The sequence below is a fragment of the Mobula hypostoma genome, chromosome 4, assembly GCF_963921235.1.
Source record: "Mobula hypostoma chromosome 4, sMobHyp1.1, whole genome shotgun sequence".
In the NCBI taxonomy this organism is placed as follows: Eukaryota; Metazoa; Chordata; class Chondrichthyes; order Myliobatiformes; family Myliobatidae; genus Mobula; species Mobula hypostoma.
The window spans coordinates 99,515,525-99,534,143 of NC_086100.1; the positions used below are offsets into that span (position 1 = coordinate 99,515,525).

General features: G+C 44.4%; 1 protein-coding gene across 1 annotated transcript in view; it reads left to right on the forward strand.

Annotated features, from left to right (window-relative positions):
- The window catches only part of cfi (complement factor I), a 205,100-nt gene that overhangs the window by 33,589 nt on the left and 152,892 nt on the right, over positions 1-18,619 (forward strand). The window contains exon 3 of the mRNA XM_063046272.1: positions 8,692-8,965. Coding sequence (XP_062902342.1) covers positions 8,692-8,965 — 274 coding nt within the window. The remainder of the gene's footprint in view (positions 1-8,691; positions 8,966-18,619) is intronic.

Below are 18,619 nucleotides of genomic sequence, written 5' to 3' on the forward strand. Positions count from 1 at the left end.
ATGGTTGGGGCATGGATGGCTATGGTCTGGGTGCAGGTCACAGGGAGTAGGCAGTTTACATTTTTCAGAAAAGACCTGTTTCTGTGCTGTACTTTTCTATGACTCTATGACATCTTATTTTAATGGTACCTCTCCAAATGAGTTGCTGTGTACTTTGTGAACCTTCAGTGATCCACTCTATTCTCACTTTCAGATCATTACTGTATTAAGAAGGCCTCTATCAAAGGAAGAAATGGTATCCATTGTGTTCTTTGCAACAGCAAATCGTCTCTCCTCAGTCCCTTCTCCCTGTTGCATTTGTTACTTTTTTTGTGCAGGATGAATCAATGGGCCCTCAGGTAGTCCCTGTGGAATATGAAACAAACTTTTACCATCACTATTCATAATGCTTTGCATATTTACCCTGTCTTTATAGTTCCACAAAGTTCTACTTCCTTCCCTCCAGTGCATTTGAAATAAAACTCATCTGCCAGAGGAAAGGCCACATAATCAGAAAGGCAACATGCTCAAATAACCTCTGAATGGTTTGAAAATGGCACAATAAATTACATATGTTCATTAGGGGGTGATAAGCTGCCTTCATGGCTTAGATACAATACATAGCTTAAGCCTTCAGAAATTATTTGGCTCTGTGATGTGTTTAAAAATAAGAGTTGTAAAAATATAATTTTGAGCATGTTTCTGATTAACTTGTGTCAGAGTTGCAAAAGATACCTCATGGCTAATCTCTTTATGGGAAAAATGTTTAATTTTCATGTAAAAATAATTTTTAAAATCAGAATCTGTCAACATATCACAAAACAATGGACAATAATGCCAATTAGTTCTGACGAAGGGTCTCGGCCTGAAACGTCGACTGCACCTCTTCCTAGAGATGCTGCCTGGCCTGCTGCGTTCACTAGCAACTTTTATGTGTGTTGCGACAATAATGCCACCTCAGTAGCAAGTCTCTGTTTTAAGATTTATTTTTTATTTAAATAATTATATCCTAAAATGTTCATTAAAAACAATATAGCAGTATATGATTCCGCAGACGTGTTGTAATTTACTGCCATTTGTCCTTACATGGACAAGTTTCTCACTTATGGAAAGAGGAAGTAAGTATAATTGAGCAGTTCCAACTACCAGTTGGTGTAGTGGCATCGACACCAGACTTCGAGGCGAGTGGTACCGGGTTCAAATTCGGCCAGCTCCTTGCACGCTTTCCATTTGTGCTTGAGTGTCAAGCTAGCAACTCGGCTTCATAAGAATAAAAAACTGCTGAAGAAGTGGGAAGGTTTCTGCCCGATGAGCCACGGGGGCGGAGAGGAGCAACCATAACTAACCGAATGATGGACAACTTGACAAAGCAAGAAAAAATGTGTTTCTTGTATCAAAGTTGAATATAGAACATGACAGCACAGACAAGCCAAACAGTGGTACTGAGGCGGTCACTACACCTGGAAAGGAGAGGCTATGGAAAATGTTTCACCTGCTTTGTGATATGCTGACAGATTCTGATAAAAAATAATTTTTTCATGAAAATTAAACATTTAAGTAACAGGGCTCACCTGTCTGTATGTCTAACAGTTTCTTAAAGGATAGTGTCATAACTTGTTCCATCATCACCCCAGACACTCACCACTGTTCTAGCCACTCACCACTCTCTGGGGAAAAATGCTTGCCCTTTTAACTCTTCCCCTTCTCCCCTTAAATACCTGTCCTCTAGTTCTTGACATTTCTATCTCAGTGAAAAAGATTCAGATTGTCTACCTTACCTAACCTTTCTCATAATTTCATACCTTTCTATCAAGTCTTCATTCACCTCCAATGTTCCAAAGAAAACAAACCAAGTTTGTCCAACCTGTCTATATACCTCATGCCCTCTAATCGAGACAGTATCCTTTCAAACCTCTTCTCTATCCTTTCCAAAGTGCCACATCCTTCCTTCAATGTGATGATCAGAATTGCACTACATACTCTGAGTGCAGCCTAACCGAAGTTTTATATAGGTGCAACATAGTTTCTTGCTCTCATACTCTGTGCCTCATCCAATGAAGCAAGCTTGGCATAAGCCTTCTTTACCACCGTTATAAACTTTTGCGGTGACTCTCAGGAAGCTATGGAGTATAGCGAGGTAGAGAAAGATTGGTGTGACCAGACTTACGAAGGCCTAGTGAGATGTAAATTTCCTCATTAAATCTTAAGATGTGGGCAAGATGTCAGGCTTCACAATTGGCAACAATCCTTGAGAAGGCCATGGTAAGTACAGGAGTTACTTCCAGGTAGCTTCAAGATTTTGTCCCATCAGCAAAAAAGTAATGTTAACAATATTCAGAGCCAAGAACTGCAAATGCTGGAATCTGGTGCCAGTGGAGGAACTTAGTGTGGTATGAAGTCTCTATGGGCAGGAAGGGTATGAAGAGTTGAGACTCACTGAAAGGTCTACACCTAAAACATTGACTGTCCATTTCTCTCCATAAATGTTACTTGACCCACTGACTCTCAGTGGTAAGTCAATGTTTTAAAATTTAATTTTTATTTAAATGATCATATCCTAACATTTTCCTTCTAGACAATATTGCAGTATATGATTCTATAGCACTTGCAAACATTTGGACAAGGACTTGTGAAAAGCAGTAAATATAACTGCTTCCAGATAACTCAGAGGATGAGAAATAGGAAGAGATTACGCAGGATTGAATATTTCTTGTTATGTAGGGTATTGAGGGGTGACCTTATAGAGCAGGCGTTCCCAACCTGGGTCCAAGGACCTCTTGCTTAATGGTATTGGTCCATGTCAAAAAAAGGTTGGGAACCTCTGTGATAGAGAATCATCAATACATAGTGTGATCAGACATAGACTTCTCCTCAGGGAAGGGGAACAAAAGTCTAGAGGACATAGGTAGAAGGTGTGATGTGAAAGATTTCAGAGGAACCTGAGGGGACAAGTCTTACATGCAGAGGAAATGATTGAGGCAACTACAGTAACAGCACTTAAAATCAACATAATAGGATGGGTTTGGTGGGCACCATGGTTCGCATAGATGATGTGGGTCAAACGACCAATTTCCATGCTGTGCTACTCTATGACTTCCTGCAAGTCCTTAATAATTCATGCAAATATTCATCCATGAGCTTAATAGAGTCATGGAACATGAAAACAAGCTTTTAATCCCATGCCCATGTCCATTGAATATAGACTTTCACAACACGCTGGAGGAACTCAGCAGGTCGGGCAGCATCCGTGGAAACGATGAGTCAATGTTTCGGGCCGGAACCCTTCGTCAGGACTGAAGAGGAAGGGGTCAGAGGCCCTATAAAGAAGGTGGGGGAGGGTTGGAAGGAGAAGGCTGATAGGTTCAGCTGAAAAACCAGTAATTTGAAAGACAAAAGGGTGGGGGAGGGAAAGCAGGGAGGTGATAGGCAGGAAAACAATGGGTAGTAGAAGGAGGCAGAAACACGAGGGAGGTGATAGGCAGCTGGGGGAGGGGGCAGAGTGAAATAGGGATAGAGGAAGGGAGGGGGAGGGAATTACCAGAAGTTGGAGAATTCTATGTTCATACCAAGGGGCTGGAGACTACCCAGACAGTATATGAGGTGTTGCTCCTCCAGCCTGAGCTTAGCCTCATCATGGCAGTGGAGGAGGCCATGTATGGACATATCAGAATGGGAATGTGAAGCAGCATTGAAGTGGGTGGCTACTGGGAAATCCTGCCTGACAGAGCGGAGGTGCTCGAAGAAGTGGTCCCCCAATCTGCGTCGGGTTTCATCAATGTAGAGGAGGCCGCACCGGGAGCACCGGATGCAATAGATGACCCCAGCAGACTCATAAGTGAAGTGTTGCCTCGCCTGGAAGGACTGTTTAGTCATAGTCATAGTCATACTTTATTGATCCCGGGGGAAATTGGTTTTCATTACAGTTGCACCATAAATAATTAAATAGTAATAAAACCATAAATAGTTAAATAGTAATATGTAAATTATGTCAGGAAAATAAGTCCAGGACCAGCCTATTGGCTCAGGGTGTCTGACCCTCCAAGGGAGGAGTTGTAAAGTTTGATGGCCACAGGCAGGAATGACTTCCTATGAGGCTCTGTGTTGCATCTCCGTGGAATGAGTCTCTGGCTGAATGTACTCCTGTGCCCACCCAGTATATTACGTAGTGGATGGGAGACATTGTCCAAGATGGCATGCAACTTAGACAGCATCCTCTTTTCAGACACCACCGTCAGAGAGTTCAGTTCCATCCCCACAACATCACTGGCCTTACGAATGAGTCTGTTGATTCTGTTGGTGTCTGTTACCCTCAGCCTGCTGCCCCAGCACACAACAGCAAACATGATAGCACTGGCCACCACAGACTCGTAGAACATCCTCAGCATCGTCCGGCAGATGTTAAAGGACCTCAGCCTCCTCAGGAAATAGAGACGGCTCTGACCCTTCCTGTAGACAGCCTCAGTGTTCTTTGACCAGTCCAGTTTATTGTCAATTCGTATCCCCAAGTATTTGTAATCCTCCACCATGTCCACACTGACCCCCTGGATGGAAACAGGGGTCACCGGTACCTTAGCTCTCCTCAGGTCTACCACCAGCTCCTTAGTCTTTCATATTAAGCTGCAGATAATTCTGCTCACACCATTTGACAAAGTTTCCTACCGTAGCCCTGTACTCAGCCTCATCTCCCTTGCTGATGCATCCAACTATGGCAGAGTCATCAGAAAACTTCTGAAGATGACAAGACTCTGTGCAGTAGTTGAAGTCCGAGGTGTAAGTGGTGAAGAGAAAATTGGGGCCCTGAATGGTGGCAAGAGAGGAGGTGTAGGGACAGGTGTAGCACTTACGCTTACAGGGATAAGTGCCAGGTGGGAGATCCGTAGGGAGGGATATGTGGATAAGGGAGTCGCGGAGGGACTGATCCCTGCGGAAAGCGAAGAGGGGTGGAGAGGGAAAGATGTGCTTAGTGGTGGGGTCTTGTTGAAGGTGGCAGAAGTTGCGGAGGATAATGTGCTGGATCCGGAGGCTGGTGGGGTGGTAGGTGAGGACAAGGGGAACTCCGTCCCTGTTGTGGTGGCAGGAGGATGGGGTGAGAGCCCAAGTGCGGGAAATGGAGGAGATGTGGGTGAGGACATCATTGATGACGGTAGAAGGGAAACCACGATCCTTAAAGAAAGAGGACATTTGAGATGTCCTGGAATGGAAAGCCTCATCCTGGGAGCAGATGCGGCGGAGACAGAGGAACTGGGAATAGGGAATGGCTTTTTTGCATGTGGCAGGGTGGGAAGTCGAGGTAGTTATGAGAGTCAGTGGGCTTGTAGAGATGTCAGTGGACAGTCTGTCTCCAGAGATGGAGACCGAGACATCGAGAAAGGGGAGAGAAGTGTCTGAGATAGACCAAGTGAATCTGAGGGCTGGGTGGAAGTTTGAAGTAAAGTCGATGAAATTGACGAGCTCAGCATGGGTGCAGGAAGCAGCACCAACATAGTCGTCAATGTACTGAAGGAAAAGTTGGGGAGCAGTACCAGGATAGGTTTGGAGTACAGACTGTTCCACATAAACAACAAAGAGGCAGGCATAGCTCAGGCCCATGCGAGTTCCTATAGCTACATCCTTAGTCTGAAGAAAGTGGGAAGAGCCAAAAGAGAAGTTATTCCCATTTCTCCCTTGTCCTCACCTACCACCCCACCAGCCTCCGGATCCAGCACTTTATCCTCCGCAACTTCCGCCACCTTCAACAGGACCCCACCACTAAGCACATCTTTCCCTCTCCACCCCTCTCCACTTTCCACAGGGATCGGTCCCTCTGCGACTCCCTTATCCACATGTCCCTCCCACGGATCTCCCACCCGGTACTTATCCCTGTAAGCGTAAGTACTACACCTGCCCCTACACCTCCACTCTTGCCACCACTCAAGTGAGGCAACACTTCACTTGTCAGTCTGTTGGGGTCATCTATTGCATCTGGTTCTCCCGGTGCGGCCTCCTCTACATCGGTGAAACCCAACGCAGATCGGGGGACCGCTTCGTCGAACACCTCTGCTCCGTCCGCCACAACAGACAGGATCTCCTGGTAGTCACCCACTTCAACTCTGCTTCACATTCCCATTCGGATATGTCCATACATGGCCTCCTCTGCTGCCATGATGAGGCTAAACTCAGGCTGGAGGAGCAACACCTCATATACCAATTAGGTAGTCTCCAGCCTCTTGGTATGAACATAGAATTCTCCAACTTCCGGTAATTCCCTCCCCCTCCCTTCCTCTATCCCTATTTCACTCTGCCCCCTCCCTCAGCTGCCTATCACCTCCCTCATGTTTCCGCCTCCTTCTACTACCCATTGTTTTCCTGCCTATCACCTCCCTGCTTCCCTTCCCCCACCCCTTCGTCTTTCAAATTATTGGTTTTTCAATTGAAACTACCAGCCTTCTCCTTCCAACTCTCCCCCACCTTCTTTATAGGGCCTCTGCCTCTTCCTTCTTCAGTCCTGACGATGGGTTCCAGCCCGAAATGTCAACTCATTGTTTCCACGGATGTCGCCCGACCTGCTAAGTTCCTCCAGCGTGTTGTGAGTGTTGCTTTGATCCCAGCATCCGCAGATTATTTTGTGAATACAGACTTTGTTCATCTCACATTGAAAATGGGTAAGTACAAGGTTTTACACTTTGGTAGGACCAACCAGGGTAGATATTGCACAGTGAATGGGAGGGCACTGGGGAGTATAAAGGAATACAGGTCCATAGTTCATTGAAAATAATGTCACAGGTAGATAGGGTCATAAAGAAAGCCTTTGAAACACTGGCCATCATAAATCCAAGTAATGAGTATAGGAGATGGGATGTTATGTTGAAGTTGTGTAAGATCTTGGTGAGGTCTCATTTGGAGTATTGTGTGCAGTTTTACACCTACCTATAGGAAAGTTGTAAATAAGTTCAAAAGAGTACAGAGAAAATTTATAAAGAATTAACCAGATCTGGAGGACCTGAGTTAAAAGGAACGATTGAATAGGTTCGGACTGTATCCTTTAGAACAAAGAAGTTTGAGTATATATTTGATAGAAGTATGGAAAATTATCCACTGAGGGGTGGAACTACAAATAGAGGTCATGGGGTAAGGGTGAAAGGTGAGAAATGTTAGGGGAACATGAGGGGAAACTTCTTCTCTCAGAGGACCATGAGAGTGTGCAAAGAGCTGCAGCACAAGTAGTGCATGCGAGCTCAATTTCAGCATCCTCACACTCATGTTTCTGCTGTAACGACATTTTAATCCACTTTGAGATTTCCCTTCACTTTCTTGTCTGTTATAAAGAAACTTCTTTTCAAATGATAAGGATCACAGATTTGGCAATAGAAACAAAGGTTATACTAAAAATATTAATATCAAAATATTATTTGCAATGTCTGAAAGTTTGAAAACAGATTCTACAGCAGCTCTCTAAATAACTAATTTATCACTGATTTAATAAATTAAATGGGCTCTAATGTTTCTACTTAACTTGAAAAGAAGAATGTTAGTCACTTGGGTCTTCAGTATCTGATCTGATTCAAATAATAGTGTGGGTTGATGATTGGTGTGGGTCAAGAACTGCAAGTAGGGTCCATGCTGCCAATGGAAATCTTTCATAGAGGCAGTATCAATGGGATTTGAAGGATCCACTGTCTCAACTTCATGGTCATAAAACAGAGGTCAGAAATAGTGAATTCTCAAATTTCAGAGTAATTCTAAACAAACTTTTCAGACCAAACTTTGGTAAACATATGGCAACTGAAAATGTTCATGAGGGGTCTGGAGTTAAACATCAATACATTGGAAGTGTATAGTAAATTAGTTTTTATATAAATGTGTTTGAAGAGGGTTAAATTAGTGTGTATCAAGTGTCCTGTGCATCTAAATATTCACTGATATAGAAACCTCAGGTCCTGTGGCACGTACCGGAAACTCCTTGAGCTACAGGCTCAATAAATACATTTTCACTGGTTTTAAACATCTCATCAAATAATCAACAGTGTTGCAAACCTTTGTCAAAATAATTGAAAGTCTCCTTGTCACGGGCAGTGCTTACATTTCATTCTCTTATTTCTTTTCATTTTTAACATAATTTGTAATGATAGTGCTGCTCTTAAAACTTGTCATTTGGAGTCTTTGTTCCTTTCTGATGTACAGACAGGATGAAGGGTTGCCATAATAAATGAGTTTGGTGGATCCTAAAAATATCCATGAAATTAAAAGCCCAGTACACAATTCTCCTCTGCCTATTTGTCCAATATTTTCCCATTTCCAGCCTTGTTTTTAAAGTACTTTATAGTTGTCCTGAAGTAACAGCTAGAGCTATTCCGTATTTTGTCCAGATGTGTGTAGTCCAGCCACTCCGACGTGATCTGCACACATCACTTTCTAATACAGATCACTGCACAGTGATAACTCAGAGAAGCATTATCATGATATGACCTTCCTAAACTTTAAGGTAATGATAATCAGAATGATTTGTTGTCACTAGGAGCAAACTCACCATAGCTTTTGTGTTAAATTGACCACTGCATTGATTGTATGATAAATAGTTTTTCGTAAAGGAGATTCTCCCTAAAAGAGTAAACTGATGTAAGATCTCAAACAGAGCTATGCCATACAGTCATGTAATCAGTGTCCTCATGTGGGTATAGGTGGGAAAAATTAACAATTAAAACATTGTTCATCATAATTTTCTATCTAAAAAAGATTCCAAAAACTCCGGACAAAGACGATCAAAGACTGTCTCAGGAATGCTTAAATAAAAGGTACACCCACAAATCCTGCCATAAAGTCTTCTGTCAACCCTGGGAAAGATGTGCTCGTGGGCACTGCATATGCAAGCTGCCTTATCAATGTCCGAAGAATGAGAAAAATGTCTGCTCGACCGAAGAAAAGCTTTACAGGTCATACTGCCAGCTGAAAAGTATGGAATGTCTGAAAGGTTTGGAAAGGTTCTCTCACTCCGGAATGTGTTCATTAGGTAAGGATTTAAAAATAATTGTAATAGATAATTTGTAACTTGCCGCCATTAGAATAGAAAAAAAACAGCCATTCGTACAGAGAGCCATTCGTCCAAAACTATTGATCCTCAGATGTAATCCCTCAACCTAGAAATCACTCTCGTAATTCTTTGCTGTATTTTTTTTAATGCCTATACATCTTTCCTATAATGAGGCATCCTGAATTGAAGTCCAAACTTCAATTTTCCCTTCTCTTAGATTTTATGCCTCTGTCAATAAAGCCCAGAATTTTGTCTCCTGCCTTCCACTAAATCTGTGCTTCTGTTTTCAACGATCCCTCTGCTTCCACTCCCTTTTTTGGTACAATATCCTTTAATCAATATTGCCTCACCTATTCTTCCTAGCTATATGTATGACCTCATATTTCCCCACATTAAAGTTTATCTGCATCTGCATCTCATTTGCACACTTTGCATGCAATATGCATCCTGCCACAGCTGACAGTAACTTTAGTGTCATCCTTATTCACCAAGTAACTCTCTTGCTCTCTTGTTGCTACTGTCTTCTTATTCCAATCAATCTTTCCACAGTTAGACCTCATCCATTTTTTTTCTGACCCAAAATTCTCACTCCTTAATCCTCATTCACCTATCCTTCTTAATTTAACTGCCTTACTCTGTACAGTTTATACAGTCCATCCTTACTCACCCTCTTACTCTGTATAGATTATACATCCATCCTTACTCACCCTCTCTCTGTACAGTTTATACAGTCCATCCTTACTCACCCTCTTTCTCTATATAGTTTCTGCATCCATCCTTACTCACCCTCTTAATCTGTATACTTTATACATCAGTCCTTACTCCCCCTCTTACTCTGTATATTTTATACACCCATCCTTACTCACCCTCTCTCTGTATAGTTCATACAGTTCGTCCTTACTCACCCCCTTACTCTGTGTATATTATACTGTCTTTCCCTATTCACCCTGTTACTCTGTGTACGTTATTCAATCCGTCCTTACTCACCCGCTGACCTCCTTCATCCGTCCTTCATCACCCTCTTACTCTGTATAGATTATACATCCATTCTTACCCTCTTACTCTGTTTAGTTTATACATCTGTCCCTACTCACCTTCTTACACTGTACAGTTTATACAGTCTGTCCTTTATTACACTCTTACTCTGTGTAGTTTATACATCCGTCCTTACTCACCCTCTTTCTCTGTGTATGTTATACAGTCTGTCCTTACTCACCGTCTTACTGTGTATAGTTTATACATCCGTCCCACCTGACCCTCTTACACTGTATACTTTATTCCGTCCGTCCTTACACACCCTCTTGCTCTGTATACTTGAAAAAAATCCGTCCTAACATATCCTCTTACTCTGTGTAGTTTATACAGTACATCCTTACTCACCCTCTTTTTCTGTATAGTTTATACATCCGTCCTTGCTCACCCTCTTACTCTATATAAGTTATACATCTGTCCTAGGGAAATGTAATAGGTCATTTAAAGGTGAAATTTTGAGGGTACAGGATCTTTATGTTCCTGTTAGGTTGAAAGGAAAGGTTAAAAGTTTGAGAGAGCCATGGTTTTCAAGGGATATAGGAAACTTGGTTCAGAAAAAGAGAGGGATCTACAATAAATATAGGCAGCTTGGAGTTAATGAGGTGCTCAAGGAATATAAAGAATGTATAAAGAATCGTAAGAAAGAAATTAGAAAAGCTAAAAGATACGAGGCTGCTTTGGCAAGTAAGGTGAAAATAAATCCAAAGGGTTTCTACAGTTGTGTTAGTGGCAAAAGGATAGTGAGGGATACAATTGGTCTCTTGGAGAATCAGAGTGGATGGCTATGTGTGGAGCCAAAAGAGATGGGGGAGATTTTGAACAATTTCTTTTCTTCGGTATTCACTAAGAAGGATATTGAATTGTGTAAGGTAAAGGAAACAAGAAGGGTAGTTATGGAAAGTATGACAATTAAAGAAGAGGAAGTACTGGCACTTTTAAGGAATATAAAAGTGGATAAGTCTCCGGGTCCGGACAAGATATTTCCTAGGACCTTGAGAGAAGTTAGTGTGGAAATAGCAGGGGCTCCAACAGAAATATTTCAAATGTCATTAGAAACGGGGATTGTCGTATTGCTCATGTGGTTCCATTGCTTAAAATGGGTTCTAAGAGTAAACCTAGCAATTATCGGCCTGTCAGTTTGACGTCAGTGGTGGGTAAATTGATGGAAGGAAAATAAAAGATGGTATATATAATTATCTGGATATACAGGGACTGATTAGGAACAGTCAACATGGATTTGTGCGTGGAAGGTCATGTTTGAAAAATTTTACTGAACTTTTTGATGAGGTTACTAGGAAAGTTGACAAGGGTAAAGTGGTGGATGTTGTCCATATGGACTTCAGTAAGGCCTTTGACAAGGTTCCACACGGAAGGTTAATTAGAAGGATCAATCCTTAGGCATTAATATCCAAGTAGTAAAATGGATTCAGCAGTGGCTGGATGGGAGACGCCTGAGAGTAGTGGTGGATAACTGTGTGTCAGATTGGAAGACAATGTGTAGCCGTGTGCCACAGGGATCTGTACAGCATCCAATGTTGTTTGTCATATATATTAATGATCTGGATGATGGGGTGGTAAATTGGATTAGTAAGTATGCAGATGATACTAAGATAGTTGGCGTTGTGGATAATGAAGTAGGTTTTCAAAGCTTGCAGGGAGATTTAGGCCAGTTAGAAGAGTAGGCTGAAAGATGGCAGATGGAATTTAATGCCGATAAATGTGAGGTGCTACATTTTGGTAGGACTAATCAAAATAGGACATGCATGGTAAATGGTAGGGCATTGAAGAATGCTGTAGTACAGAAGGATCTAGGAATAATGGTGCATAGTTCCCTGAAGGTGGAATCTCATGTGGATAGGGTGGTGAAGGAAGCTTTTGGTATGCTGGCCTTTATAAATCAGAGCATTGAGTATAGGAGTTGGGATGTAATGTTGAAATTGTATTAGGCATTGGTAAGGCCAAATTTGGACTATTGTGTACAGTTCTGGTCACCGAATTATAGGAAAGATGTCAATAAAATTGAGAGAGTACAGAGGAGATTTACTAAAATGTTGCCTGGGTTTCATCTCCTAAGTTACAGAGAAAGGTTGAACAAGTTAGGTCTTTATTCTTTGGAGCGTAGAAGGTTGAGAGGGGACTTGATAGAGGTGCTTAAAATTATGAGGGGGATTGATAGAGTTGACGTGGATAGGCTTTTTCCATTGAGAATGGGGGAGATTCAAACAAGAGGACATGAGTTGAGAGTTAAAGGGCAAAAGTTTAGGGGCAACATGAGGGGGAACTTCTTTACTCAGAGAGTGGTGGCTGTATGGAACGAGCTTCCAGCAGAAGTGGTTGAGGCAGGTTCGATGTTGTCGTTTAAAGTTAAATTGGATAGATATATGGACAGGAAAGGAATGGAGGGTCATGGGCTGAGTGCAGGTCAGTAGGATTAGGTGAGAGTAAGAGTTCGGCATGGACTAGAAGGGCCAAGATGGCCTATTTCCGAGCTGTAATTGTTATATGGTCCTGACTCACCCTCTTGCTCTGTATACTTTATACATCCGTCCTTACTGACCCTCTTACTCTGTATATTGTATGCAGTCCGTCCTTGCTCACCCCTCACTGTCCCCCAATCCCTTCCAACATTCTGCTCTCTCCCACTCTCTCTCTCACTGTCCCCCAATCCTTAACAACATCCTGCCCTCTCACTGTCCCCAATCATTTCAGACATCCTGCGCTCGCTCCTCATTGTTCCCCCAATCCTTTCCAACAACCTGCTCTCTCACACTCACTTTCCCCAATTCTTTCCAACATCCTGCTCTCCCTCCTTACTGTCCCCCAATCCTTTCCAACATCCTGCTCTCACTCTCCCCAATCCTTTCCAACATCCTGCTCTCGCTCTCTCTCTCTCACTCACTGTCCCCCAATCCCTTCCAACACCCTGCTCTCTTAGTCACTTGCCCCAATCCTTTCCAACACCCTGCTCTCTCTGTCACTCAGTGTCCCCCAATCCTTTCCAACGTCCTGCTCTCTCTCTCACTCATTTTCCCCACTCCTTTCTAACATAGAACATAGAACAGTACAGCACAGTATAGGCCCTGCCTGGCATATAACCCCCCACCTTAAATTCCTCCATATACCTGTCGAGTAGTCTCTTAAATTTCACTAGTGTATCTGCCTCCACCACTGACTCAGGCAGTGCATTCCACGCACCAACCACTCTCTGAGTAAAAAACCTTCCTCTAATATCCCCCTTGAACTTCCCACCCCTTACCTTAAAGCCATGTCCTCTTGTACTGAGCAGTGGTGCCCTGGGAAGAGACACTGGCTCTCCACTCTATCTATTCCTCTTAATATCTTGTATACCCCTATCATGTCTCCTCTCATTCTCGTTCTCTCCAGGGAGTAAAGCCCTAGCTCCCTTAATCTCTGATCATAATGCATACTCTCTAAACCAGGCAGCATCCTGGTAAATCTCCTCTGTACCCTTTCCAATGCTTCCACATCCTTCCTATAGTGAGGCGACCAGAACTGGACACAGTACTCCAAGTGTGGCCTAACCAGAGTTTTATAGAGCTGTATCATTACATCGCGACTCCTAAACTCTATCCCTTGACTTATGAAAGCTAACACCCCATAAGCTTTCTTAACTACCCTATCTACCTGTGAGGCAACTTTCAGGGATCTGTGGATATATACCCCCAGATCCCTCTGCTCCTCCACACTTCCAAGTATCCTGCCATTTACTTTGGACTCTGCCTTGGAGTTTGTCCTTCCACTGTGTACCACCTCACACTTCTCCGGGTTGAACTCCATCTGCCACTTCTCAGCCCACTTCTGCATCTTATCAATGTCTCTCTGCAATCTGCGACAATCCTCTACACTATCTACAACACCACCAACCTTTGTGCCGTCTGCAAACTTTTCAACCCACCCCTCTACCCCCACATCCAGTTCGTTAATAAAAAATCACGAAAAGTAGAGGTCCCAGAACCAATCCTTGTGGGACACCATTAGTCACAACCCTCCAATCTGAATGTACTCCCTCCACCACGACCCTCTGCCTTCTGCAGACAAGCCAATTCTGAATCCACCTGGCCAAACTTCCCTGGATCCCATGCCTTCTGACTTTCTGAATAAGCCTACCCTGTGGAACCCGGAAATTGGCTTTAACTGAGACACATGAAAAGTTGGGTGGATGCGCATAGAACTTGGAAATTTTAGGTGGACCGCTGCAGGACTATAACACTTTTGAACTTGAATGGTCCCAGGAAGCGAGGGGCGAGTTTCCTCTGCTCGTTCTTGAGCGGGATGTCCTTGGAGCTACACCATCTGCCCAGGTTGGTACTCAGGCGCCGGAGTCTGGTGTCGGTCGGCCATCTTCTCACTGCAATTTGCTGATCTGAGTAGGGCTGTGCGTGTCTCCTCCCAAACCTTAAGGCACCGATCAATATGATCCTGAACCAACGGTACCGCAATCTCCTCTTCTTGCGCGGCGAACAGTGGGGGTTGGTACCACAGGGAGCACTCGAATGGAGACCATCCAATGGCAGAGCTCACCAGAGAGTTGTGGGCGTACTCAACCCACGGGAGGTGGTCGCTCCAGGTCGACGGGTTGACCCGTTCTGTCTGCCCGTTCATCTGTGGGTGGAAGCCGGATGACAGGCTGACCGATGCAGCTAAGGCTTGACAGAATGCCTTCCATACCTGCGAGACGAACTGGGGACCTCAATCGGAAGTGATGTCTGCGGGAATTCCATGGAGGTGGAAGACGTGGCGGAAGAGAAGATCTGCAGTTTCCTGAGCAGAAGGGAGTTTCGGGAGGGCTACGAAGTGCACCGCCTTGGAGAACCGGTCTACCACAGTGAGTATGGTGGTGTTTCCTTGTGAAGGGGGTAGACCGTGACAAAGTCTAGGGCGATGTGCGATGAGGGATGACCAGAGACAGGTAGAGGATGAAGTAACCCCGCAGGTGGTCGATGAGAGGCTTTTTCCTGGGCACAGACAGAACATGCAGAGACATAGGAACGGGTATCCGCCTCCATGGAAGACCACAAAAGTGTTTTTTCAGGAGCGCTAGGGTCCGATCACTCCCGGGGTGGCAGGTGAACCGAGATGTGTGCTCCCATTGAAGAACCTGAGACCTGATGGAAACGGGCACATACAGGCGATCGCCGGGTCCATTGCTGGGGTCGTGGTCGTCCCGTTGGGCTTCTTTTACTTTGGACTCGATCTCCCAAGTGAGGGTGGCAACCATGCAGGATGCTGGGAGGATAGTCCCTAGGCTGGAAGTGTCCTCCTTGGAGTCGTATTGGCGGGAGAGAGCGTCCAGCTTCCCGTTCTTGGACCCTGGACAGTATGTGAGGGAAAACTTGAACCGTCCAGAAAATAATGTGCAATGGGCTTGGTGGGAGTTCAAACGTTTGGCGGTCTGAAAATACCCCAGGTTTTTATGTTCAGTCCACAACACAAACAGGTGTTCTTCCCCCTCCAACCAGTGCCTCCATTCTTCCAGTGCTAGTTTGACCGCCAGGAGTTCCCGATTCCCCATGTCGTAATTCCGCTCGGTGGGGGATAGTTGGTGAGAATAGAAGGCGCAGGGGTGAAGCTTTTCAACCAAACTTGATCGTTGGGACAGGACTGCTAGGGATTGGACAGGCTAGATGCAGGAAGATTGTTCCCGACGTTGGGGAAGTCCAGAACGAGGGGTCACAGTTTGAGGATAAAGGGGAAGCCTTTTAGGACCGAGATTAGGAAAAACTTCTTCACACAGAGAGTGGTGAATCTGTGGAATTCTCTGCCACAGGAAACAGTTGAGGCCAGTTCATTGGCTATATTTAAGAGGGAGTTAGATATGGCCCTTGTGGCTAAAGGGATCAGGGGGGATGGAGGGAAGGCTGGAACAGGGTTCTGAGTTGGATGATCAGCCATGATCATACTGAACGGCGGTGCAGGTTCAGAGTACCGAATGGCCTACTCCTGCACCTATTTGCTATATTTCTATGTTTCTATCCTGGAGTCAGTGGCATCCACCTCAACGATGAATTGACGTGATGGGTCTGGATGGACCAGAATGGGAGCGGTGGTGAAACGTCTCTTCAGGTTGGTGAATGCTGAGTCCGCCTCAGAGTCCCAGCAAAACGGTGTGGTAGGCGAGGTAAGCCGGGTAAGGGGGGCCGCCACTCGACTGTAGTCTCTGATAAGTCGGCGGTAGAAGTTTGCAAACCCCAGGAATCGTTGAAGTTGTTTGCGGGTCGTGGGCCCAGGCCATTCTTCCACTGCTGGAATCTTCTCGGGGTCTGCTCTCACCCGCCCGCTCTCAATGATATAACCCAGGAAGCTGACGGAAGGAACATGGAACTCACATTTCTCCACCTTCACAAATAACTGGATTTCCCACAGCTTTTGGAGGACTTGATGGACATGGTGAACGTGTTCTTGGGGGTGCTAGAAAATATCAGGATATCATCGAGGTAAACAAATACGAACAGATTAATAAAGTCCCTCAGTACGTCATTGATTAGGGCTTAAAAACGGCGGGAGCATTGGTGAGGACAAATGGCATGACCAAATATTCGAAGTGGCCTAGAGGTGTATTGAAGGCCATCTTCCACTAGTCCCCCTCCCTCGCCCTGACTAGATGGTAGGCATTGCGAGGGTCCAGCTTTGAGAAGATGGTGGCTCCATGCAGTGGTTCAAAAGCTGAACTAATGAGGGGTAGAGGGTACTTATTCTTAACTGTTATACTGTTTAGGCCTCTGTAATCAATACAAGGATGAAGCAACCGTCCTTCTTTTCTACAGAGAAGAAATCAGCACCTACCGGGGAGGATGAGGGTCTGATAATGCCCACCGCGAGGGACTCGCTAATGAACTTCTCTATGGCCTCTCTCTCCAGTCGGGATAGGTTAAAAAGGTGACTGGTGGGTAGCAAGGCCCCGGGGAGAAGGTCAATGGCACAATCATATGGGCGGTGCAGAGGAAGGGAAAGGGCCCATTGTTTACTGAATACCGGTCCCAGGTCATTGACACGTGGAATTATGATGTTGTAGCAATTAGTGAAACTTGGCTACAGGAGGGGCAGGACTGGTAGATTCCGATGTTTCAGTGTGATCGACGCAGAGGAATGAAAGGTGGGGGAGTAGCATTGCTTGTTAGGGAAAATATTACAGCAGTGCTCAGGCAGGACAGATTAGAGGGCTTGTCTACTGAGTCCTTATGGGTGGAGCTGAGAAACAGGAAAGGTATGGCCACATTAGTGGGATTGTATTACAGACCACACAATAGTCAACGAGACTTGGAAGAGCAAATCTGCAGAGAGATAGCAGGCAACTGCAGGAAACAAAGTTGTGGTGGTAGGGGATTTTAATTTTCCATACATTGATTGGGACTCCCATACTGTTAGGGGTCTAGATGGTTTAGAGTTTGTAAAATGTGTTCAGGGAAGTTTTCTAAATCAGTATATAGAGGGACCAACTAGAGGGGATGCAATATTGGATCTCCTGTTAGGAAATGAATTAGGGCAAGTGACAGAAGTCTGTGTAGGGGTGCACTTTGGTTCCAGTGATCATAACACCATTAGTTTCAATTTGATCATGGACAAGGATAGATCTGGTCCTTGGGTTGAGGTTCTGAACTGGAAGGTGGCCAAATTTGAAGAAATGAGAAAGGATCTAAAAAGCGTGGATTGGGACAGGTTGTTCTCTGGCAAAGATGTGATTGGTAGGTGGGAAGCCTTCAAAGGAGAAATTTTGAGAGTGCAGAGTTTGTATGTTCCTGTCAGGATTAAAGGCAAATTGAATAGGAATAAGGAACCTTGGTTCTCAAGGGATATTGCAACTCTGATAAAGAAGAAGAGGGAGTTGTATGAAATGTATAGGAAACAGGGGGTAAATCAGGTGCTTGAGGAGTATAGAAGTGCAAGAAAATACTTAAGAAAGAAATCAGGAGGGCAAAAAGAAGACATGAGGTTGCCTTGGCAGTCAAAGTGAAGGATAATCCAAAGAGCTTTTACAAGTATATTAAGAGCAAAAGGATTGTAAGGGATAAAATTGGTCCTCTTGAAGATCAGAGTGGTCGGCTTTGTGCGGAACCAAAGGAAATGGGGGAGATCTTAAATAGGTTTTTTGCGTCTGTATTTACTAAGGAAGCTAGCATGAAATCTATGGAATTGAGGGAATCAAGTAGTGAGACCATGGAAACTGTACAGATTGAAAAGGAGGAGGTGCTTGCTGTCTTGAGGAAAATTAAAGTGGATAAATCCCCGGGACCTGACAGAGTGTTCCCTCGGACCTTGAAGGAGACTAGTGTTGAAATTGCGGGGGCTCTGGCAGAAATATTTAAAATGTTGCTGTCTATGGGTGAAGTGCCGGAGGATTGGAGAGTGGCTCATGTTGTTCCGTTGTTTAAAAAAGGATCGAAAAGTAGTCCGGGAAATTATAGGCCAGTGAGTTTAACGTCAGTAGTAGGTAAGTTATTGGAGGGAGTACTAAGAGACAGAATCTACAAGCATTTGGATAGACGGGCTTATTAGGGAGAGTCAACATGGCTTTGTGCGTGGTAGGTCATGTTTGACCAATCTGTTGGAGTTTTTCGAGGAGGTTACCGGGAAAGTGGATGA